General features: G+C 56.0%; 11 protein-coding genes across 11 annotated transcripts; 7 read left to right on the top strand and 4 right to left on the bottom strand.

Moving 5' to 3' along the window:
* Nucleotides 1-25: 25 nt before the first annotated feature.
* On the top strand, nt 26-1832 carry PHYSODRAFT_500326 (hypothetical protein; the record flags this gene model as incomplete). Its single annotated transcript, XM_009527889.1, has 9 exons — nt 26-286; nt 380-510; nt 587-779; nt 856-952; nt 1034-1104; nt 1177-1337; nt 1412-1502; nt 1575-1643; nt 1722-1832. The coding sequence occupies 9 exons, from the start codon at nt 26-28 to the stop codon at nt 1830-1832; spliced, it is 1185 nt and encodes a 394-aa protein (XP_009526184.1).
* Nucleotides 1833-2081: 249 nt separating this feature from the next.
* Nucleotides 2082-2552, top strand: PHYSODRAFT_314600 (hypothetical protein; the record flags this gene model as incomplete). The annotated part of the gene is made up of 1 exon (XM_009527888.1): nt 2082-2552. One exon carries the CDS (start codon nt 2082-2084, stop codon nt 2550-2552), a length of 471 nt encoding a protein of 156 aa, XP_009526183.1.
* Nucleotides 2553-2748: 196 nt separating this feature from the next.
* PHYSODRAFT_499762 (hypothetical protein) lies at nt 2749-4401 on the bottom strand (the record flags this gene model as incomplete). Its single annotated transcript, XM_009527887.1, has 4 exons — nt 2749-3283; nt 3357-3495; nt 3582-3843; nt 3940-4401. The coding sequence occupies 4 exons, from the start codon at nt 4399-4401 to the stop codon at nt 2749-2751; spliced, it is 1398 nt and encodes a 465-aa protein (XP_009526182.1).
* Nucleotides 4402-4528: 127 nt separating this feature from the next.
* On the top strand, nt 4529-5397 carry PHYSODRAFT_300295 (hypothetical protein; the record flags this gene model as incomplete). Its single annotated transcript, XM_009527886.1, has 4 exons — nt 4529-4617; nt 4699-4912; nt 4946-5129; nt 5216-5397. 4 exons carry the CDS (start codon nt 4529-4531, stop codon nt 5395-5397), a joined length of 669 nt encoding a protein of 222 aa, XP_009526181.1.
* A 950-nt stretch (nt 5398-6347) lies between these two features.
* On the top strand, nt 6348-7483 carry PHYSODRAFT_300294 (hypothetical protein; the record flags this gene model as incomplete). The annotated part of the gene is made up of 3 exons (XM_009527885.1): nt 6348-6403; nt 6548-6818; nt 6896-7483. 3 exons carry the CDS (start codon nt 6348-6350, stop codon nt 7481-7483), a joined length of 915 nt encoding a protein of 304 aa, XP_009526180.1.
* A 337-nt stretch (nt 7484-7820) lies between these two features.
* Nucleotides 7821-8516, top strand: PHYSODRAFT_559843 (hypothetical protein). The gene has a single exon (XM_009527884.1). The coding sequence runs from the start codon at nt 7923-7925 to the stop codon at nt 8388-8390; it is 468 nt and encodes a 155-aa protein (XP_009526179.1). The 5' UTR covers nt 7821-7922; the 3' UTR covers nt 8391-8516.
* A 1032-nt stretch (nt 8517-9548) lies between these two features.
* PHYSODRAFT_501251 (hypothetical protein) lies at nt 9549-11324 on the bottom strand (the record flags this gene model as incomplete). The annotated part of the gene is made up of 3 exons (XM_009527883.1): nt 9549-10457; nt 10547-10667; nt 10741-11324. 3 exons carry the CDS (start codon nt 11322-11324, stop codon nt 9549-9551), a joined length of 1614 nt encoding a protein of 537 aa, XP_009526178.1.
* A 303-nt stretch (nt 11325-11627) lies between these two features.
* On the top strand, nt 11628-12483 carry PHYSODRAFT_354542 (hypothetical protein). Its single transcript, XM_009527882.1, has 6 exons — nt 11628-11657; nt 11733-11786; nt 11857-11916; nt 11989-12061; nt 12143-12211; nt 12291-12483. Exons 1-6 carry the CDS (start codon nt 11651-11653, stop codon nt 12367-12369), a joined length of 342 nt encoding a protein of 113 aa, XP_009526177.1. The 5' UTR covers nt 11628-11650; the 3' UTR covers nt 12370-12483.
* A 67-nt stretch (nt 12484-12550) lies between these two features.
* On the bottom strand, nt 12551-13732 carry PHYSODRAFT_331129 (hypothetical protein; the record flags this gene model as incomplete). Its single annotated transcript, XM_009527881.1, has 1 exon — nt 12551-13732. The coding sequence occupies one exon, from the start codon at nt 13730-13732 to the stop codon at nt 12551-12553; it is 1182 nt and encodes a 393-aa protein (XP_009526176.1).
* A 357-nt stretch (nt 13733-14089) lies between these two features.
* On the top strand, nt 14090-14899 carry PHYSODRAFT_331128 (hypothetical protein; the record flags this gene model as incomplete). The annotated part of the gene is made up of 1 exon (XM_009527880.1): nt 14090-14899. The coding sequence occupies one exon, from the start codon at nt 14090-14092 to the stop codon at nt 14897-14899; it is 810 nt and encodes a 269-aa protein (XP_009526175.1).
* A 242-nt stretch (nt 14900-15141) lies between these two features.
* Nucleotides 15142-22344, bottom strand: PHYSODRAFT_346079 (hypothetical protein; the record flags this gene model as incomplete). The annotated part of the gene is made up of 4 exons (XM_009527879.1): nt 15142-16108; nt 16177-18626; nt 18772-19106; nt 22115-22344. 4 exons carry the CDS (start codon nt 22342-22344, stop codon nt 15308-15310), a joined length of 3816 nt encoding a protein of 1271 aa, XP_009526174.1. The 3' UTR covers nt 15142-15307.
* Nucleotides 22345-22400: the final 56 nt, after the last annotated feature.

Below are 22400 nucleotides of genomic sequence, written 5' to 3'. Positions count from 1 at the left end.
CTTACCACAAGCGGATCGATCGACCATGGCGGACGAGAGCAAGATGACGACGGTGGAGACGGACGTGACGACGGAGGGCGACTCCCAGACCACCAAGACGGTCGCGCGCACCACGACCACCACCACGCGCGTGGTCTCCCCCTCCCCCGAGGCTCCCGCGTCCTCCGACTCGGTGCTCGCCAAGACCTCGCCGCTTCTCGCCGCGTACGAGGCGTGGGTGGGCAGCCACACGGGCCTGGCCCGCAATGTGGAGACCACGCTGTACGTGGCGCCGCAGCTGGTGCCGGTGCGTGGCTTCAACTCGAGAGATCTTGAAAGATTTTTATGTTATTATTGTTGGTACCTATAGATTTTCTTAACGGCTTGCTTGATGCTGCAGAAGCGGGTGATGGAGCCGGAGGTGGCCACGCAGTTCGGCTACTCGCTGGTGGGGCTGCTGCACCTATACCACGACTACGTGCTGTGGAAGAAGGGCAATACCGAGCAGGAGCCGCCGACCGGCAGCCAGAAGTGCGTCTGGAGTTGAAGTTGCTGTGGTGGCATAATGTGACTGGGTTGCTGATTGCTGCTGTTCTGTTCCGTGCAGACTGACGCGGTTGGTTCGGGTCCCGCTGTCGCTGATCTCGCACGTGCAAGTGCTGGCGGAAGTCGTCGCCCGCCGAGTCGGTGGAGACGTGGGCAAGTGGCGCCTGATCGTGTGGGTGGAGGTCGTGAAGAGTGTGCTCCGTCTCGTGCTGCTTGCACAGCGCCGTCGTGCCATGATGATCCGTGGCGGCAAAGTGAGTGGGCCGGGCCTACTGGTGAGTTGTGTCATGCGAATTTAGACTCACAGGTTTCCCTGCTACAATGATACAGTACAAGGGCGTGGAATCTGCTCCTCGGCCATCGGCGTTCGCGCGCTTCAAGAAGCCGAAACAGCCTGGTTCCCGCACGGGCAAGACCTTCGGAAAACGTGAGTGGCCGAGTGGCCGAGTTGAAAGCTTCATTTGTGCTAAGTCGTTGGCATGGTATCTTTTTCGTTGCGATGATGTAGCTGCGGTGTCGGAGCCTGAACCGATGAAGGAGAAGAGTGTCGAGGAAGCCCCCAACAAAATCATGTTTGAGGTGAGTAGAGGAAAAATCGGCACCTTCTCGTTGCATGCGCTGATTAACCATGCTGTGTGTTATGCTGAATAGGACGCAACGATTGAAGTTGCGGAAGGCTTGCGAGAGGACCTCCTTGTAGCGGGAGAGATCTGCCACATTTTGCGGCCTGTCGTGTATGCACTGCTGCGTCGTCGTCGACCGGAGACCTCGTGGACACCTGTGGTTGCATCGCTTCTCGTTGAACTGTCTGGGTACGTCTTTGCCGGATGAAACACTGTAGCAAAAATGGGTCGTGTGGCTTACGCTGCCTTTTATGTATATGCAGTTTGGCGCTATCTGCTGCAGCTGTCAAACCGGTGGAACCGAAGAAGACTGTCACCGCTGACGAGGCGAAGGACGAAATTGCAGCCCGAAAGGTTTGTTTGACTTCTACGGAGTGCTGTGCTATTAGTCTATCGGAGTGCTTACAAATTGTTTGCGTATTGTAGATGGCTCTTCTTCTGTATTTGCTTCGCGACCCAGTGTTTGCAACTGTCACGAAGCCTGCTACTGGAAAGGTAAATATTTCCAGCTCGAGGCTTTTCGAAAAGTTATCAGCAACGTGTACTCACTGCTCGATTGATGCACGTATACAGGCTGCTGACGTGCTCGACTACGTGCCACTCGTGGGCAAGCTATTCCGCTTTGGCACGACTGCTGTGCTGGACTACTACCACCAGTTCCACTTCTACACCTCGGCGTCGTAGAGTTCCTTGGTCTGGTAGGCTTTTTCTCCGATTTCGTTTGTATGAGGTCTGCGCTCCTGTTTCCTTCCCATTCCGACGCCGTAGTGTTGAGAGTTTGCATAAAAGGATTGTGCTTTTCGCTGGAATTTCTGTTGAATTGTTCGTGCCATTTTCGAGGATTAACTCCGGGGCTGCTATGACTGGTTTCTAACATGGAGTCGCGCCGGCACGACCAGCCAAGGACGAAGTAAAAACTCTTCTCGGTGAACAATGAAGGTTCTAACAAGCCTAATGGTGTTGGTGGAGATCGTGGGCGCTTTGGTGAATGCTGAAGAAGGTGCTGTAGCTACGGTGGCGCTATACAACCTCGGGTGCTTATCTATCGTGTTGTTTGTAGGAAATGGGCTGGACCATCTGGAGGATCAGCACCTGACCGGAACGATGACTGAGCTAGCGAACTTGCGTAGCGAAGACGATGGGAGCGGCAGTGAGTCTGGTTCCGGCGACAGTGGTCGTCGCTATGGCAACAGCCGTAAGCTGGCCGAATGCGTTGAATACGACGGAAGCGGAAGCGGGAGCGAGTCTGGATCCGATGACAACCGTCACGAGCTGGTTGAAGACGACGACGTGAACGCTTACTGCCGTCCTGGCGCCAACGATTGGCCGGCGTGCCGCTCCATCGGATACCCGGGGTGCAAGCCAGGCATGGTTCGCTGGCCGCAATGCCGCAATGATCTCTGAATGCGTGACGTAAGCCGAAGTGTGAATATCCACGAGCGCCTGTGCGAATGCCAACGCTGCGAAGCAACAACTTAGCTATACGAAATAGCTATCTAACAACATGAAATATGACTTCCACAACGCAAGAATTTTTTATCTGCGTTCCGTTGAAGTATTGAACTGTGGTGTATTTGACAACAAACGTTTATTTCGTGGGTCACCTTGTGACTAGTGTGTAGAAGAGAAGGTAAGCCGACGTTAGCGTCTCTTTTCGAAATGTTGCCTCGTCAAGCACTGAGACCACGTCATCATCGATCCGAAGCCACTCGGCGGCATCTTGCCGAGAATGGTGATGCCGCACATACGCGACGTAGTGACCAGAGTCAATCGAGTTGCCAAGATGAGCGCACACTGCAGCCAGCTGGAACGTGACGCGCTTCTCTTCGTCTCTGAAAAATGCATTCATCGTGATGTCCAGCAGGTCATCGCTCCCACACGGGAAGCTCACGGGCGTATCCACCTTCTCTGTTTGTCCTCTCGTCGACGTATGCTTGAATCGTTGCAGCCGAAGAATCAGCACAGGCGGCACACGCTGTAGCAGAATTTGCGTGAGGCGTGTGGTCTTGGCGCGGCAGTAGCCATCGCAGTACACACGATTCTCGCCTGTGAGCTGTTCGGGGTGACGAAAGTGCTCCAGACACTCGGACAGCGTTTGTTCGCCCTTCCCCGAAGCGATCGCTAGGGAAATAATCCTGTTCGCAGCAACCACCGAGCACGATAAGCCAATTCTGCTAGACCAAACCACGTCGAAACAACTATACTCACCGTTGCTCTTCGTGAAGACACGTGAGGTTAGCACAACTGCAGCATTGCGAGCCTCGCACAGTTTGCCCCGAAAACAGATCCGTAATCACTGATGCATTCTGCCGGAGGAAATGGCTCCAACGCGCCTCGCCCAGGTTTGCTGCATCGAGAAACACCAACAGCACGAAACATGTCAGTTCATCTGCATTGCCACCAGTTCACCAATCACACCACCACACCACATACCAACTGCGTGCATGTACGACCTCGGGTCGTTCGGGTCATAGCTTTTAAGCTTCTTGAGACACCACTTCTCCGCCTGCAGGAACTGCTGGCGTTCCTCCTCCTCTTCTCGTTGCGGCTGCGCTGGAACCCGCAGCAGATCGTGCAGCAGTTCCAGCAAGAAGGACAAGAACTCCTCTGCGTCCTGTTGCTCCTGTCTGGACGCAGCACTCGACACCAAGTAGCTGCACCGACTCGCAGCGGACCTGAAGCGCCGCATGCGCTGCTGGTTGTCGTCCCTAGCGTTCCTGCGTATGTCCTGTCGTTCTCCTCTGCGTCTCACGCCCGCCGCTTCAGCCTCCAGCTCCAGCTCCAGCTCCACGTCTTCTTCCTCCACTGGGGAAACGCCTCTCAGCAGACTCACGAGCGTCTCGGCCACCAGCAGCTTCTGCGCCTGAGCGTCGTCGGGCTGCCGCACCACGTGCAGCTGCGAGCGCATGCGCAGTGCGCGGTCCACGCTCTCCAGGAAGACCGGGACGGCGGCCAGACACTGCAGCACGGCGTTGGCGAAGCACAGGTTGCCGTTGTTGGGCAGGCCACAGGGCAGCGCCGCGTCCTGAAGCTCTGCAGAGGGAGCAGCAGCAGCGCTGGACGTGTCGTCCGCCTCGTTCTCGGCGCTTGGGACCGCCTCGACGTCGTCCAAGGACCCGATGCCGAGCCGCATGAGCGGCCTCTTGAGCCAGCGACGCAGCCAGAGCAGCGCCTGCGTCCACCAGAAGAGCAGCAGCCACGGCAGGCGCGCGGTCTTGGTCCGGGTCGAAGCGCCGAGCCATGGCCCAGCCATGGTATAAAAGGCGTCTTGTAGAATAATTTTGAGTTTGTTAAAAATAATAATGGAGAGACGGCTTCTGATTGGTGGAGAGAGAGAAAATAATACTCGACCACACACACTGCAATATAGACAATAGACAATGCTGGGTCGAGCTGGAAGGCTGACGCCGCTGCTGGGCCGCTCGCTGGCCGCGCAGACGCGATGCTTCGCTGCGAAGCCCAAGATCCAGTACGTAGAGCGCTGTTGGGGGTAGTGGATTCTACCGTTCTATAGCTAATAACTAACTGGGTGGGTGGGTGTGGTGCGTAGAGTGCCCGTGGACAAGACCAAGGTGCATGAGACGCCCATCGTGCAGAACTGCGGAGGAGACTTCATGCGCTGGATGGGGCCCGGCAGCCGCTTCCAGATGTACTGCTCTCTGCTGCTGTCGGGCAGCCTCGTGTACCAGGCCGACGCCAGCGCCAACATGCTCGAGGTGCGAATCGAAGCGAAGAGCTCTTTTAGGAGTATGGAGGATGCAGAGGTGACTGATTGAGTTGGTGGCGGGTATTTGAAGGTGCTTGCGACCAGTGGAACCATTTGCAGCGCGTCGATGACCGTCTTCTTTGGCGCCAAGAGGCTGTGCGATAAAGTGGTGACGGACATTGTGTCGTGCCGGAGGATGGGTGACCCCAACGAGTTCGTGCGGGTGTCGGTCATGGGCGTCGGGGTCAAGGAGGTGCTGGAGGCCTCGCCGAAAGGTGAGTGAAGGTTGTTGCAAAGTGCAGGGTTCTTGGGCGGATTGAAGTTGATAGTTGTTTGGCTTGGGGTGTTGCGTGGGGAGCAGACTTGAAGTTGCTCGGGCACAACGGCAAGGACGCGTACAGTTTTGTGCTGGGTGGACGACGACTTCAGCTGGACACGTCCACCGGCGAATGTTTGAACCGAAAGGCGTTGGATATTCTGATGCAGGGCAGACCGCTCGTCACGAGGAAGGTCAAGCAGGGCAAGAAGGGATCGCGCAGATAGAGTGTAGGGGTGGATTGCGTTTTGATTTCAAATGCATTATCAATAGATCGCTGTGTCAGCACACTTGTGGGCTGTGGATGCTTTGGAATGGTTGGGGCTCAAGATGCGAACGCTAACATGGAACCAATCCCTATAAGTGATGCATCGAACGCGTATAATCTCGATGCTGCCGATAAACAAATTCTTGCCGGACTAAAGTAAAATGTAAGAGGCGAACTTCTTACGTGTACTCAAACTTTCACATGTAGCAGTGGCTAGATCGTCATCTCATCGCGAATGGTGATATAGTCTTTTTGACTAAAGTATACTTGCCGCAGAACAGGAGCGGCTGCGAGTGCAAAAATTCTGCACGCAACGTGTTGGATTATCTGAGCTCCGGGCGACAGCGATCGCGAATTCACACGTTTTCTCTTAGAGCCCGCTTCCGTAACTGTTGACCCAAACCCCAAAACGCTCAGGAATGCAAGTCTACACTTGGTGGGCACCAGGCTGAACTTTTAGGCCAAAGTCAATAGTCCGCCGAATCGAGCATGAACGAGTTTGGGCACGCAAACCATTGCGGCATCCATAATGTAGGTTTCACATATGCCCGCCACCAAACTTGTATTATCCGATGCAATTCGAGGCAGACGTTGGGTTGTCTTCCTTTCACGCCAGCGCGCCGCAAGTTGCCCGCGATGTCATTATCAAGTTCAGAGCTGTTTTGTCAGATCCACCACATGGACCGCTAGCGTTTCCGTGTCTATGTTGTTTGTGTTGCGCATGTACGCTCGAGCTCTCTAACGGCGCACGTCGTGCCCGCACCATTTTTCGAGCTCTAGGCACCACCACCACCATTAGCTGCCAACTAGGATTGCAGCTGCACAGAGCTGGCAAAGCTCGGACGCGGCGTCGGTAAGCACTTGCCATAAGGGAGCACGTAGCGTTTGTAAATTTATCTCTGCAGCGTGATGCCAACCGCTGGCGACAGGGGCCCGCGGGCAGTGCTTGCTTGCTTGCTGAGTTCGTACGTTGGTAACTTTCAGCCGAGCCTGACTTACGGACCGACGGCGCTCATCCACGCGATGGTACATGTAGCCATGTTCTGACTACTTGAGTCGGTAGCCGGTTTCCGCCGATTCAACCAAAATTTCTAAGATCGTATCGCGAGGACGTCCCACGGCGTCCACCCGTTGGCCTCCAAATTCGAACTTCGAGCACAAGAGCTTGCATGTGTTGCAGTTTTTGCGCGTTCGATTATGCAGGGCGGACCTGCCGCTGCTCACCGAATTGCAGAGAGATTTCGCTCGGCCATGCGGCGGTGCCGAACGGATGGAGCCGCTCCGGATCACCGGCGGCAAAATCGACGCGCGCATGTGAGAGTGTCGCTCGCCCTCCGCGTCCTCGACGTCTTGGCACCTCCAGCGGCTCTCGCAGACGTGGTGTCCGCTGATATCGCTCTGATACCTGGCTGAAAATTTCTGACGAACCACGGGGCGACTCGCCACGGCCCAAATAGATCGGCCAAGCGGTGTGGGGCCTAGGCATCCGCGACCTGCGTCGGGCAATGACGAGCTCAGCCAAGTCCTGTCCGCCCGTGGTGGGCGCTACCGGTATTGATAACTGCTGCCCGTCAGCCCGCTATGGCCAGCGGTGCATTGGGGCACTTGCTCCACGACAACGGCGAGCGGCGAACGACAACCCATGTGTCGCGTTGCAAAAATTAGTCGCCAAGGACGACGAGCTACTGTACACTGTAGCCTCGTCTTGCGTCGGGCCGTTATTCAGCGTCGCTTCCTCGCGAGCGAGGTGGCTTCGGCGGCATTGTCCACGTAGCGCTGCCGGCCCGGCTTGCACCGCGGGCGTGGAGGAGGTCAAGGGCAAGCTCGGGCAAGACGCAAGCGCGCGCGATCGAAATCAGATACGAGTACGGACGAGAGGATTCTGCTTGAGAAAAAGTGCCTGCGCGCTTGTGAAAAAGTTTCCCGATGCGATACGGGCGCATTCTCCTGTTGAAGCGCGAAATTGGGCCGTCTCCGATAATATTCGCAGCACTTTGGCCCAGATGTTCACCCACCCATCCGACGAGTGTAACTCGGTCAGATGAAAGAACCCACCTGCGTTAGCGCTGTCAGCCCCCACCGAGCCACGAGGCGATTTTTCACCTTCACCTGTGCGGCTCAAAAGAGTTCACGGTCCAGAAATAGCGTCGCCAACATCTAAAAAAGTCAACAGTCTCCATCTAGCATACTAAACCCAAGTGAATATTTGGCATACTAAGACCAAGACAAAATTAAGCCAATTTACGCCCCTTTTATCCCATCTGAGACCCAGTCGGCACATTTCCAACGCCAATTTTTCGTCGACACACAGCAGTCGCCCTGCCCGAAAAATTTGATGGCATGCCCGAGTCGACGGCAGCAGCTCATTTACCAAAGTGATCTGTCGATCGCACCCGCGGCACAGCAATAACAGCAACAGCAACAGCAACAATAGCAGTCAGTCAGCGCACCCTCTTCCGGCCCGTCAGCTTCGACGCCACCAACATGCTGCTCGTAGACAAGCGCCCGCCGCAAAGCCTGCCCGTGAACGCCGGCCGCAAGCGCAAGATCGTGCTGAGCGACGACTGCAGGGAGAAGCGCCCGCGCTGCAGCAGCGCGTGGACTGAGCTCGAGTACGAGATGGTGCTCGAGGAGGCCACGCTCCTGCGCGAGGAGCTGGAGCTGCTGCTCTTCGTGGCCGCCGACCTCTGCCGAGACCTGCGCTGCGACGACACGCCCGTGCGCAGCTTCGCCGCCGCACTGGAGCAGATCGGAGAGCTCATAGCCTCGTCGCAAGCGCTCACCGTCCCGCAGATTCGCGAAATGTGCCAGCAGATGCTCGCCATGATGCAGTACCTGTGCCGCGTGCACTACAGCCACTTCGCCCTCGTGGACATGCAGGACCAGCTCCGAGAGTGCCGCAACCGCTTCATGCTCTTCATCTGCAAGAACGCGACGATGATCGGACTCTAGAGAGACCAGCCTGCAGCACCAGCACCACACCAATCTAAGTTATGGGCTCCACCGACGCCCTGTATCAGTATTTTTGCCACACTAGGGGCTAGCAACCCCACATAATATATCGCTCCGTTTCAGTCGACGTTATGGCTTCGATAGCAAGCGTTTCTGGCGTCAGGTGCAGCTCATGTCGCGGCATTTGATGGTTTAATGGGAAGTATACGGAAGTTTGAGACCAGTCGCTTGAGCTACCACCCGTCGTGTACTAGTACTAGCACTTGCACTAGCACTTCTGTCATCAGGGGCTGAAAGGAGTTAAACATGGAGGCTCAATCTTAGCGATCAAGCAACTCAGACATCGATAGCATACCTTTCAATGCTGTTCTCTCTCCACTCTTGATGCAGCCATGGTTGAGTGACTTAACATCGACTGGTGCGTGGCTTTCAAACGCGACACCAGGCCGCGGTGGCCCTGGTGTTGCAGTTCTGCTCAAGCGCATAATCCAACTTTTTATCGTACTTGCACCACCTGAACTGCTGTTTCTAATAGAGAACAACGTACACATTACCATCGGCTACCCCCTGGTGGAATGAGAAATGGTAAGAACTTACGCTGCGTTCCAGATCATCGAGAGCTTCAACACAGCACCCAGATCACTATCAACTTCGATAGCAAACTCAGCAAAGGCTGCCTGTAACCGCGCTGCTTCCTCGGCTTTCCTCCGGGGAAATACGAAGCAGCTTCAGCTAGGGATACCGCAAGTCAGTGGCCTTCGTTCATGATCCCATAACCCCGCTACAAGCACGAGACTGCTGGTCAGAAGATGAATCTCTTGAACACTTGCCGATAACATAACCCCTGAGGGGTCGTACCTCAACGAACTCCACAAGCAACGATTTTGTTTGATCGATGAGCGATCTCAATGCAGCGGTAATCTCACCTGCATTGAGGTTACCTCACTGCAGTCTGTCTCGGCTCTTCCATCAACTTGCAGAGCTTTAGCCTGTATAGCCTCCAAGTACTCCTCAACAACAACTTACGATCGTCCGGGGTCTAAAAAGTCATAGTTCTTCCGCGCATAATTTGCCTTTGGTGGTGCTGTCTGATGATCCGGTCTTTCTTGTAGAGCAAGCTGTTGTTGGGATGTCTAATGCTCATTACAGTCACTCCATCTATGAGTAAAACTGGCGCTGCACATTTTCAAGCACATCCCGACACGGGACAACAGCGCGAAGCTTGATGCACATCAGGAATGCCCCCGCAAGCTTTCGGTGCAGGGAATACACCTCTTGAGGCGGAGGTGTCAGACGGCCGTGCATGAACACTTCAGTATGCTGGCCGAGTCGAGTGGTGAGCTTGCTCTTGTGGAAATCGAATGGTTCGTGCGATCGGAATGGCTCACCAACAACCATACCTGCAGCAACGTGGGCGCGCATCATTGCAGGAGACTCGTCGCCTGTGAGGAAATGCATCTTGATCGAATAGTCGACCATGGTCTTCTCGTCTTCATTTGCAGCAGCCCACACGATGTTGAAGTAGTCATCCACGAAGGCCTTGGGATACTCGCGGGCGGCGCCGAAGTCCACAAGTCCGATCGTGTCCGTGGACGCGTTGTACATGAAATTGCTCCAGTTCGGATCGGTCTGCATGAAGCGCCAGTTGAAGAGCTCGTGGATCGTAAGCTCGAGAATGCGACGAGCAATACTGTTGCGCACGTCTTGTGAGAGGTGCACGGCCTTATCGACAGCAACTCCGGAGATCAACTGCGTCGTCAGGATACGCGATGTAGACAGCTCGCGGTACACTCGTGGCACGACGTACTTCTCACCCATTCCGCTCTGCTCAATTAGCTCCCTGAATCGCTCTTGGTTCTCTGCCTCGTTCAGGTAGTCGCACTCGGCTGTGAGCTCTTCCTTGCCAACACGAATGATCTCATCGATGTACAATCCGCGCGGCAAAATGTTGGTGTACGTCACCAGCCTCTTCAAGTTCGACAAGTCACTGCCGATAGACTCAGCCACACCTGGGTACTGGATCTTGATCGCCACACGCTCACCGTTCAACAGAGTAGCGCGGTGCACCTACACGACGTGGATACGAGCCAAAGCAGTATACATATTACAACACTGCTCACCAAAACAATAATTAAAAGTTCATGCAAACATGATACCTGTCCAATGGACGCAGCAGCAATGGGAACGTCGTCGAATTCCAAAAACTTGCTGCGCCAGTCCTCACCGAGCTCGGTCTCGAGTTGCTGGTGCAGTTGGTCCTTCGGCATCACGTGCGCACTACACAGCAGCAACAAGCAACACTTTGTTAGTCACCATCTCAATCTGCACCTTCAACGCACCCACATCGTACTTCTCGCGAACGCGATCTAGCGCCACAGCGAACTTGGACGGGATCATGGCCTCATCCTGGATGCTCAGCATTTGTCCGAGCTTCAGGGCCGCACCTCGCATTGTGCACAGCGTTTCCGCCAGCTTCTCCGCATTGGAGTCGGACACGAGAGCATTGTACGTCCCGTTCATGCCTCCACTGCGGACGATCTCGGCCGCCGTGCCCACCGCAAGTCTCGCCGCCAGACCGCCGAAGCCCAGGATGCGGGACAGCGGCGACGACGGCACGTGCTTCTCCTCCCACACGCGACGCGGCGGCTCTTCCTCCACCACAGGCGGAATGATGGTCTGCTTCACAGGCTCTGGGGCCTTCTGGACAGGCTCGGGGACCTTGTGCACGGGCTCAGGGGCCTTGATCTTCTCAACTTCTGTCTTAATCTTGAGCTCCTGCGGCTTGGGCGCGTCTCTAGGCGCCTCCACCTGCTGCTTGAGCACCGGCGCCTTCTCCTGCGTCTTGGGCTCGGGCTGAGACGGCGCAGCGGGCGGCGTGGGAGGCGCAGCGCCCTCGCCGTTGAGGAAGTAGGGCACGAGACGCGCCAGCTCCATCGCGTGCTTGGAGAGCTGCGAGCTCTTGGCCGCCACCTCGGGGCCCTGGGCGCGCGCCAGCTGCTCCGCCACCTTGCCGGCGCCCTGCAGCACGCGCACGAAGTCCTGCGTCCACATAGTGTCGAGTGCGGAAGTTGCGGGTGTGCGGCTACGGATTGATTGCTGCTTGGAGTGTTGGTCTCTTTTGCGCGTCAAGGTGTAACGGGTATGATGTGCGACACACCAAGTTCAACCATTTAACTGACTAAGTGCGGGCTAAGTGCGCCTGGGATCCATCCCCCCGAATTCGAGGAGCTTCAATACGACAACAAGCAACAACGACAACAATGGCCGGTGCGATGCTGCGTGCTTCGGTGGTGCTCTCTTCTTTGTGTGTGGATCTAATGCTGTGTGTGTGCGATGGCGTAGAACAAGTCCGCGCGTCTCACCTGCTGATCAAGCACATCGGCTCGCGTCGCCCCGGTACGCATAACGAGAGGAACAGAGGTGGGGAGTGAGTATCTGCTGACCCTTTTGTTTGTGTCTGATGCAGCCTCGCGTCTGTCGAACAACATCACGCGCTCCAAGGAGGAGGCCATCGCCCAGCTGCTCCGTACTGTGAACCGCAACTGACTGGTGCTGCGGCGGCGAGGAGAAAGCTGATGGGTTTTGTTGTATTGGACAGAGCTTCGCGCGCAGATCGTGTCGGGCCAGGCCAAGTTCGACGAGCTGGCGGTGCAGTACAGCGACTGCAACAGGTGCGAGACCTTATCGCGTAGCTGGCCTATTGATGTGTGAAGGGATGATGTTGCTCATGGTTTATGGATTTCTATTGGCAGCGGTACTCGCGGCGGAGACCTGGGACCGTTCGGCCGCGGCATGATGCAGAAGCCCTTCGAGGATGCCACGTGAGTATCTGTTGTACACATTTAGCAGCTGATGAGATCGGATACCTGACGAAGTCCTTCCTGTTGCTGCGACTGCCAGGTTTGCGCTGAAGGTGGGCGAGCTGAGCGACGTCGTTGACACGGACAGCGGCGTGCACATCATCCTGCGCACAGCGTAAATGGAGTTAGTGGCGCAACTTCATCGGCAAGTCTGATGACGTCTTCGAGTGTGCTAGCAATGCATGTTTACAACAGGATTTGATTCATGGAATGAAACTACTGTGCTGATGATCTCACGACCTGTACGCTACTACAATTGATAGATGGCCCAGGCATTGTTCGGGCCCCACGATGATGTCTTCAGCTGGCTTGAGCCATCTTGCGTTGGTAGAGTTGCGCGTCACTGCGCTTACGCTGCCGCTGCACGATTGACCTTAAAGGAAAAAGCTTGGAGATGGAGGCCAGAGGACTGGCAGACTCCGGCTGGTGCTCGTACGCTGGCGGTGCATCGTTCACCCGGAGCTTAGAGTCGAAAGTGTCCACGTCGATGCGGACAATCCATTGTAGATCGCCGGCCTTTACAACTTTCTTGAAAAAGGCATGCAGCTTCGCTGTCTCCCGCTGAATATGTTTTGAGTAGCTACCGAATGGCTCCTCTTTAGGGAGAGTTGGGATTTTTGTACTCGGGTTCTCTCGTCCAGTTGCTTCCGCCCACTCGTACAGAGCGCTGTAGCCAAGCCACACGAGCAACGTGTTGTGAACGTCCGTCTTTATCTGAAGCTGGAACTCGATGAACCGTTGGTGCCGAATTTGGCTGCCCACGACCCTCACTGACACAACTTCAGCGTAGTCGTGTTCGTCGTAGTTTTTGGTGGGCAACGTCCACGCTTTTGTCCGCAACGCTGACGTCGGAAGAGTTGGTGACTTAATGCGCCGCTTGTACACGCACGTGGCATCGTCTACACGGATACCCCACTCGAGGTGGTGAGCCTTGGTTGCTGCTTCTAGAAATTGGTTCAGCTTGATAATGCGGTCTTGAATGATCTTCTCCGAGAAGTTGCCGAATATCTGCTTACATGGCAGCTCGGGGACGCTCTTTCGTGAGTTTCCTTGCTGGTTTTGCAGTGTCTCGGCCAACTTCCGGAATGTACTGTAGCGGTGCCACACGAACAGCGTCCCACGACTATCAGTCTCAAGCTGCATCATATACTCGACAAACTGCTGGTTGTCACGGTAGGCGATACGACTCTCGATGATTTTTGCCGACACCAGTACAATTTCCTTCTTCTTCGCCAGTTTACTCTCCAGCTCCACCACCTGCCGCCTCAACTGCTCGTTCTCGAGTCGCAACTGCTCGTCTACGGCTGCCTTCTTTCCCTCGACACTCTCGTTCTTGGTCTCGCCAGCGGTGAGTTGCTCTCTGAGCCAAATGTTCTGAGCCACCAGCTCACGGTTGAGCTCCAGCACCTCCTCGGCGACTTGTGGCACACAGTTCACAGCAGGACTCGCCCCGGGAGGGGATGGAGGAGGAGGAGGTGGCATCCAACGCCCATTGTGGCTGCTTCTCTTAAGGTGACTTGCGCTTCGTTGTGTCTCCATACCTCGTCGCCTGTTGCACTGCTACTTGCGCTCTACTTGGCAAAAACGCGACTGAACCTCATCTCATGGAGCTCAAACAACGTTTGGTGCGCGAACATTCCCACTGAAACCACTTGCAGTGGTAAGTGGTGAGGCTCACCAACGGGGTCAGCTCGTGCCTTCAACCAGTACGCGGTGCACTGTACCTGTCAAACGAAGCTCTGGAGTGATTGTCAGCTAGTTGAAGTTGAAGTTCATCAACTAACTGACCATCACTCCTGCCGAATCTTGCGCACTCCGCATTCTCCAAGTTGCCGCGTCATGGTAGGAAGACCTCAGCACCCCGTCCGCGCGGAGTTCCGCGTCATCCCCAGCAGCACCAAGCGTCCAAGCGTCGAGTGCCTGCACTGCCAGGCCCAGTTCCGCAACGCGCAGCCGGGGAGCACGCTCATGGCTCATGTGGTGCGCTGTCCAGAACTCTCTGAACCTGCGCGATGCCGCTGGAGACTGTACGCGGAGCGGGAACGCGAGGCCAGCGACGCACGCAGACGTCAAAGAAACCGTCTACAACGGGGCCGCGTAGCGCCGGAAACCGTGGGAACGTCAGCCGAAGTCTACGACTACTATCAACTGGTCGCCAAGACGTTCATCTCATGCGACTTCCCGTCCTGGAGCATCACCAACGCCAACTTCCGGAAGCTGCTGACGTTGGGACGGGACGACGTCCAGTCGCTCGATCGACGCAAAGTCGCACGGCTCATGATCGACTTGACGCCAACTACACTTTCGCTGGACGTCGACGTCTGGATGCGCGCAGAGGTGGCGCTGTACCTCTGTAAGGACATCGAGCAGGGTCAAGTCGTCGTTGACTCGCTGGAAGATGAAGCTCTGGGCTGTCAACTGCTGGCGAAAGCGCTCGTTGCGCGGCAGATCCCGTCGTGGGTGATTGAGAACGAGGGTCTACGAGAGGCTCTGATCCAAGGCCGTGTCAATGTGAAGCTCCCACGCCAACGCGAGCTCGCTGCGATGATGAAGTACTTTTCTCCGTCGACAGTTTCGATGAGTGTGAGCGAGTGGATGAAGTTCGAGAAACTGGGATACATACTGGCGCAGTTCGAGGACGATGCCTGACTGCGCCTTTCATCGTGTGCGTGTTCCTCCTGGGCGATCGTCGGCCTCACAACATGGCTCCAATGTCATAACACATATCTGCTCGCGTGCGAGTTCGATGTGTTCCAAGCAAGCAACGCAAACCGACTGAATGGAGCAGACATCAAGAGTGAGCGAATAAAAGCATTACGCAGAACTTCCATCTAATGTGACTTTCTTGCTGTTGCTACTCGGTCAGCTTCAACGCTTTAGCTCTGAAGTTTCTCGCCACGAAGCAGACGAAAATCGCACGCGATACTGCATTCCCGTCCCTTGACTCGCTAGTCGAGCCGTTCATCAGGCGGGATTGGGGCCGCCGCGCAACCATCAGAGCAATTGTTCTTTAGTCCACTCGCGCTTCTGCACGATACACTTACACCTTTAAGCAGTCTAATTTCCAGCCGTACTGCCACGACGGAAGCTGAACGACTTCATCGACAGTCGTGATGATGAACGCGGCGACGACGAGTGCGTGCTGGCAGTAGAAATACTCTCGCGCGACGCGTTCTTCACACGACGCTTGTACACGCACGTGTCCTGGTCCACACGAATGCCCCACTGGAGGTACTCGGCGTTGGTGGCAGCCTCCAAGAACTGGTTCAGCTTGGCCACACGGTCCTGAATGATCTTCTCGGAGAAGTTGCCGAAAAGCTGCTTGTTCGGCAGCTCCGGGATCTCCTTGCGCTTGTATCCGTTCTTGGTTTGCAGCGTGGCAGCCAGGTTACGGAACGTGCTGTAGCGGTGCCACACGTACAGCGTACCACGCGTGTTGGTCTCGATCTGAAGCTTGTACTCGACGAACTGTCGGCCCTCACGGTATGTGATTCGGCTGTCCACCACCTTGGCGGAGATCAGAGACACCTCCTGCGAGCGCACCAGCTTCGTCTGCAGCTGCAGAACCTGCTGCTTCAGACGCTCGTTCTCACGCAGCAGCTCAGCGTCAGCGTACTCAGCCACGTTGGACGACAGGGTCGAGCGCAGGCGGTCGTTCTGGGCCACCAGCTCGCGGTTCAGCTCCAGAGCAGCCTCGGCAGCCGACTTGGCATCGCGCGCGGCCGACTCAGCCTCGGCAACCTTGGACGCCGCCTCCGTGAGGGCACGGAGCGTACGCGGCGACACGGGTCCAGACGGGCTTGCCTCGATGTCATCCTCCTTGTCACTTTCGTCACTCCAGTCATCTTCCACAGGCTCCTGTCACGCAAAAAAATCCTTAGTAAACAGGTCGCAATCATAACATTTGCGCCAAAGTAGAAGCTTACCGGCTGGGGGTCGCTGTGTTCGCGCTCCTCCATCGACTTCTGGCGCAGACGCTCGGCCGCCTCCTCCTGAGCGATCTTGCGGAGACGCTCCTGCTCACGCTCACGCTCCTTCCTGACACGCTCGAGCAGCAGAGAATACAGGAAGCGCTGCTTTCGGCCACGCTCCATAGCCTGCAGCTTAATAATGCTCACGCGCAGTTTACGGTAACGCTTCGCCTGAAGACCACCACGAGTAATCGCCTGGATCTCCACCACAGCGGAGCGCTGGCGCAGGAAGCGCTTGCGGTGCACGTAGCCGTGCAGCGTCTTCTGAATAAGGATGGCGTGGTCCTTGAGGATCACGTTGCGGCGGTCCTCGAGTCTCTGCAGAAGACCCGAGCTGAAGTACACCTTGGTCTTACCCACAGCAAACTTAGTGTTCTGCATAGTGGTAGCCATGTCGGGGATCAGCTCCTTCAGGAGACCGGCAACCATTTCAGAAGGGTCGGCATCGCGCAGAGCCGACGGGCAGATGATCTGGAAACGCTGCTGGAACTCCACCAGAGGCAGACGGTTAGGGAAAGCCGCGCGACTGATTCGGATGGCGGCAATCACACCGGCGCATCGAAGCTGCTCCACAATCATAACGCGGTTGAACTCCACGGCGCTCTTGTTGGCGTTCGGCTTGATGCAGCGCACGTACTGCGACGACGTCTTGTTGATGGTCTCCATCAGCTCCGACAACTGCTTGCGGAAAGCGCCGGCAATGGTATTACCCACAAGGAAACCCTTTTGGCGGCCCTCCTTGCCGTTCTTGCCGCGGCTGTTGCGCTTGTTCTTCTGCGTGGGGGTGAAAATGCCCGAGATGACGCCGTTCTGGCTGCCCGACAGCAGCTGCACCATGTCGGTAGGCAGAGTGTCCTTGTTCTTCTCCAAAAAGCCCGTACCGTTGTACGTCACGTCGCCAGCGTAGTGGTGGATAGTGAACTCCAGCGGGTTAATTCTGTTCTTCTCGATGCTCGGGTGGTCGCTACAAGCGTCGAGCACCTTGCTCACGAACGTGTTGTCCGTGGCCTGAGGACGCAGGACTTCTTCGTTCAGCAGGCTGACGATACCCATGCGGCCTTCAATCAGGTCGAGGATCGGCTGGTTGTCCTCGAACGTCACGAGCGTAAGAGGAATGCCTTCGTCCACGTACTCCTGCTGCACGTCCTTGAACACATCACTGTTGAACTTCTGCTGCAGCTTCTCGTTCGCGTAGTTGATGCAAAGCTGCTCGAAGCCGTTCTGGTCGAAGCTCTCGAAACCGAAGATATCCAGCAGACCGATGTGCGTCTTCACGTTGTTCGTGGAGCAGATAGCCTTGTTGATACGGTGCACCAGCCAGTCGAACAGCTGAGTGTACATGCCCTTCGCCAGAGCGTCACGCAGGTCCGAGGCCTGCTCGGCGTTCAGCGGGATCGTGTACGACTCGGAGCCGGCCGTGATCGAGCGCTCCAGCAGCGTCGAGTGCAGGGCCGCGCTCTCAGTGCGCAGCAGAGCGCCCACGTTGTCCACGATGTCCTCGTTGCTGACGTGGCACTTCTCGCTGTCGTTGCCGTTCTGTTCAAACTCGACCTCTCCGAGGTTCAGGATCGCCGCGACAATCTCGAAGATGGCGTTCTGCTCGTCTGTCGAGATGCCAATAGTATCCAGAGCGTCCTGCGTCTCCTTGAGGCACTGGACGTCATCGATACCTGTGAGCTCGGCATCCGCACCCTCCGACACGTACTTGTAGTTGGTGGCGTCGCCGCTGAGCTTGAGCTCGGCCTTGCGCTCCTCCGGCAGGCAGAAGATCTGGTGGAAGACGTGGTAGTTGCGCTCGCCCTCCGTCTGACCCACTACACGGCTCTTCTCGAGCAGGTAGGTCTCACACAGACAGCCAACGAGCGATCCGAGGTTGTCGAACTGCAGCTGAGCGAACTTGCCGAAGCGACTGGAGTTGTCGTTGCGCTTGGTCTTGGCGTTACCGAAGGACTCGAGCAGCGGGTTGGACTTGAGCACCTGGTCGATGACCTTCGTGCCGTGGTTGCCACCCCCGGAGATCGAGGCCAAGTGGTTCATCATGATCTTGACCGTCTCGGTCTTACCAGCTCCAGACTCGCCACTGACCAGGATACTCTGGTCCACCTGCGTCCGCTTCATGTCCAAGTAGGCGGTGGCCGACAGCGCGAACGGGTGCGGCGCCAGCGAGTCCCGGGGCTGCTCCAAGTACTGTTGGTACAGCTCGCGACCGTACAGGTCCAGCCACTGGTACGGGTTCACGGCGATACAGATGGCGCCAGTGTACGTGTAGGGCATTTTCTTGGCGAAGCGCAGCTCCAGGTTCTTGAGCACGGCGGGCTCGTGCAGGTGGTTGAGCGTGCACATGTCGTTGGCGCCGTCCGCCTCGAACACGTTGCAGATAGGCATGGCTTCGTCCGAGACCTCGCCTGCGTTATTGACAACGATATTTCAGGTCACAGACAAATTTTAAGTTAGTGCTAACCCGACTTTAAGATAGTGCTAAACCAACTTTAAACTAGTGCTAAAGCTGGTTTAGAGAGGTGAGTACATAAATATATGGGAAGATCGTACCGGCGAGCCGCGCGATGTCGCGGATGTTGACGACCTTCTGCAGGCCGTCGTCCTTGTCCCACTCGCCGTCCTCGCTGGGCTGCAGGCGCACCTCGGCGCTCACGCCGTCCTCCATGCGGCGCACGACCACGGCCTTCTTCCAGACCTGCTCGTCGTGCGGCACCCAGACCATGGCGCCGTTGTCCAGCATGCCGCCGGCGGCAGCAGCAGCGTCCTCCGCCATGATGGTGGCTCGGTTGTAAGGTGGAGTTAACCTCGGGGCGTGGGCGGGGAAGCCTTCCTTCCTTCCTGTTGCGCGGGGCGAGTCTCCGTGTGCCTCGAGACCTGCCTGCTGCCTGATGCGGCGATCGTGGAGTCGCTCCGGCCGGTTGTTTCCCTCCCTGCCTGCTGTCCTGTGGCTCGGCGCTGACTCGATAGGCGGCGGGTCTCTCCCTCGTCCCTCGTCCGTAACCGCCCGCGCAGCCAATCAGCAGCTGCGACTGATTTGCCGAAATAACAGCGGCGCAAGCATACGGGTCGCGCACCCAGCCGTGTCGAGGTGGTGCATTCGTGTCGAGGTGGTGCATTCCTATCGACAATCGACTGCAATTGCAACACAGCTTCTGGACTGCACTGCGACCGAAGCTTCTGCCAGGACGGTGGTGATGGCGGCATTAGATTCATGCTTGCTTGCCGCAACATGTATGTAGCCAAGCCGCTGGCAACGACTGGACGCTCTCGCGCTTGATCACGTTCGCGGGCAGGATGCGCCATGCACTGCGGATGGCAGATCTTGCGCCACTGCCCCGCGGGCCGATAGACTTTTACCCGGTAAGTACTTAGAAGTCCGTAGTTGACGCGACCAGGATGGCGTGCACATTTGTCTGCCTTATATGACGCGTCGGTGCTCTCTGCGCGTGGAAACCCCAAAGTTATCGCTGTCGTGGGCGAGCGGCTTTCGTCCGTTGCAATGGCGCGACAATGCGTCATTCGAAGGAAGCCATCTTCGTTGTTGTCGTCCTCTCGGTGCGCGCGCCGCTCAGATGCGAGCAAATCCTGGTCGAAACCTTTTCCTGTTGCATACTTAAACTGTCAAAAGCAGCGCTGGCTCCTTGTCCAGCGTACCCATCTAACGCTCGTAATGCTGCGCTGCGACCTACGCCAATGCCAACGACGATTTCTGGTCCTTCGCATGCCAACGCGCAGCAGAAGCATTAGGCCCCAGGAGCACCCTAGTGGATGGCGCCACGAACAATGGCGTGGGCGTTTCGAGGGTGCTCGACAAATACCCAGCGCCAGAGCAGGCACGCCACCGCGTGCCCTTCCTTTCGAAAGGGCTCGGAAAGGGGTCCTGTAAGTGGGTCACCGGGTGACTTCAGTAAGACATCGGCCTTTTCGGCCAAAACAACTGGAGGCTGCCGCTTTCCCGGAGGTTGTCCATTGTTGCTACCGACGGGATCAGCTGAGCTACAGTACTTCCACCTTGACGGCCTTCTAGAGTGCAGGATTCAGCAACTGCAGCATGGTGTCCTTCGAGTTGCGTCGTTGCGTGTCTACTGTAGTTGCTTGTGGCGAAGTTAAATGTTGTGCACCCGCGTCCCTGTAGGATCAGGACCATTGAGTCAGTCATTGTGGCAGTGATACCGTGCTACGACTCCACAGTTTGTTGTTGAAGTGCTGTCGTATTATTGTAGGCACAAGAACACATTTTTTGCTGCGGTCACCGGCGCCCTGCCACTAAACCAATTACTAGCATAAGCTACAACTTGCGCGTTTTGGAAAATGCACTCATCCTGGGAAAAGATTTTTGGTGGCAAATTGTTATGCCCATGCCACAAGGTGGGCGTAAGAACAAAGTTCATACATGTCTATTTCAACCCTTTGGCCCTCGAAAGGGATAACCTAGGTAGAGTATCATCGCTCAGTCACACGACCTCCAGGTCTCTCCGTCTTACAAGTGCTCGCGTCCCGTGCTACCGATAGGCGGCAGCAGGTGCATAGTGCTGTGCTATGGGGAACGTTTTAAAACTTAAAAGGGATGTGAATCAATTTTTTCTATTACCGGGACATTTCAATACTTGTAGTCGTTTTTGCTCGTCTACTGCAATGAAGCGCCCTCCAATAAGATTTGGGGCAACAAGTTCCGAGAGGCAAGTGCGAAAGTGGTGGATCTGTGTGACCGTTATTAATAATTCAGCTGTGCGACAACACGTCGGCCAATATATTGTGCTCATTAGTCGGGAGGGCTTGCACATTCTAGTGAACTAACCTTACAACAAACGTAGACCTCAGACAAAGGTAAAACCAAGTTGGAAGTGCGGCACAGTTTGTCGGCGAAGCAGCACCAGTATGTGAGATTAGAGGAACGCTATAACATAGCTTTCCTTAGTGTCAGTGCCACCACAAGTTATGCAATTCCACATGAACTAGAGGGCTACACTCATTTTTCCTACTAGAATTGCCGTTACTCAGAAGTCAGTCTCGTTTCCTCAAAAGTAAGGCAGTTCCCAATAAATCAACTAACATGCCAGTAGGGATTACACTAGTCTACACGTTGACTAAGCTCTGTTACGATAGCCTACCTAGCTGAAATGCGAGGAACGACGGGGGCGAGCAAGCGGCTTACAACTCTATAAGTTACGCAAACTCGGAATGAAGAGTCTCCAAGTAAGAATACCGTACAGTACACGGTGCTTCGAAGCCAAAAGATTTCGAGAACTTGGAATATGATGAACACGCTCAGAAGCGCTGCATCACGGTGCATTTGCGTGCGAAAAATGTCAATTGCGGAAGTACTACAATGACAAGCGCTCCGGGATGCAGAATAAACCCGCTTACTGCTCATGGTACTTACAAGCCCGGTGCAATGGCAACTTGCCGTCGCTTTCACTTCTGTAGCAGCTGCTAAAACTTACGCCTTCGTCACTGTACCGGCACCCCGCTCGCAGTTCTAGGCATCGGCAGGAACAGTCATGGAGCAGTCTCTGCAGTCATTACGAGTCGTGAGGCTAGAATAAATTGAAAATCATGTAGCTAGGTGCGTTCGCTAGTGCGGACGACTTGGAGAAATTACAAGTGAGCCGTGACGCATGTGCTGGGATTCACCGAAGCGAACTGAGGCAGTGGCCTTTCCGCCACTCTACGAATAATTAGTGACCAAAAGTGTGAGTTGGTTTGCAGTGAGGCAGCAGAAAATGAAAAGTGCGTTTCTCAGGAATATAGTGGCGGAATTGCGCAATGGAGGGGGCTGTAGTCCAAGCATCACGATCAAAACAAATGAACGGTTTCCTTGTATTTGAGCTCAACCATCGCTACAGCGTGACTTGAGTGGCTACCGCGCGCGCAACTGACTCGCTACATTTACTGGCCAGGCACCGCAGTAGCACCGCACTTGGTCGAGCAGCAGCTGTGGAAGGCGTCTCCAACGTGGCCCTCGTTACGGCACTGCTGGCTGATGGCAATGTTCGACTCGGAGTAGAGCGTGGGGCAGCCAATGGCCTGGCAGTAGAGAGGGGCCGACTGGTCTTCGTCGGCAGCGGCGAAAGTGGCGACAGCGGCGACGAGGACGAGGGCGAAGCACGTCTTGAAGTTCATACTGGCTGGGAGTTTGGTGGTCTGCGTGTGTGTGCTGGCTGGGGCTAAACGCGAAC

The sequence above is a fragment of the Phytophthora sojae genome, assembly GCF_000149755.1.
Source record: "Phytophthora sojae unplaced genomic scaffold PHYSOscaffold_4, whole genome shotgun sequence".
Taxonomy (NCBI): Eukaryota; Oomycota; class Peronosporomycetes; order Peronosporales; family Peronosporaceae; genus Phytophthora; species Phytophthora sojae.
This window is presented reverse-complemented; position numbering and strand designations above follow the sequence as displayed.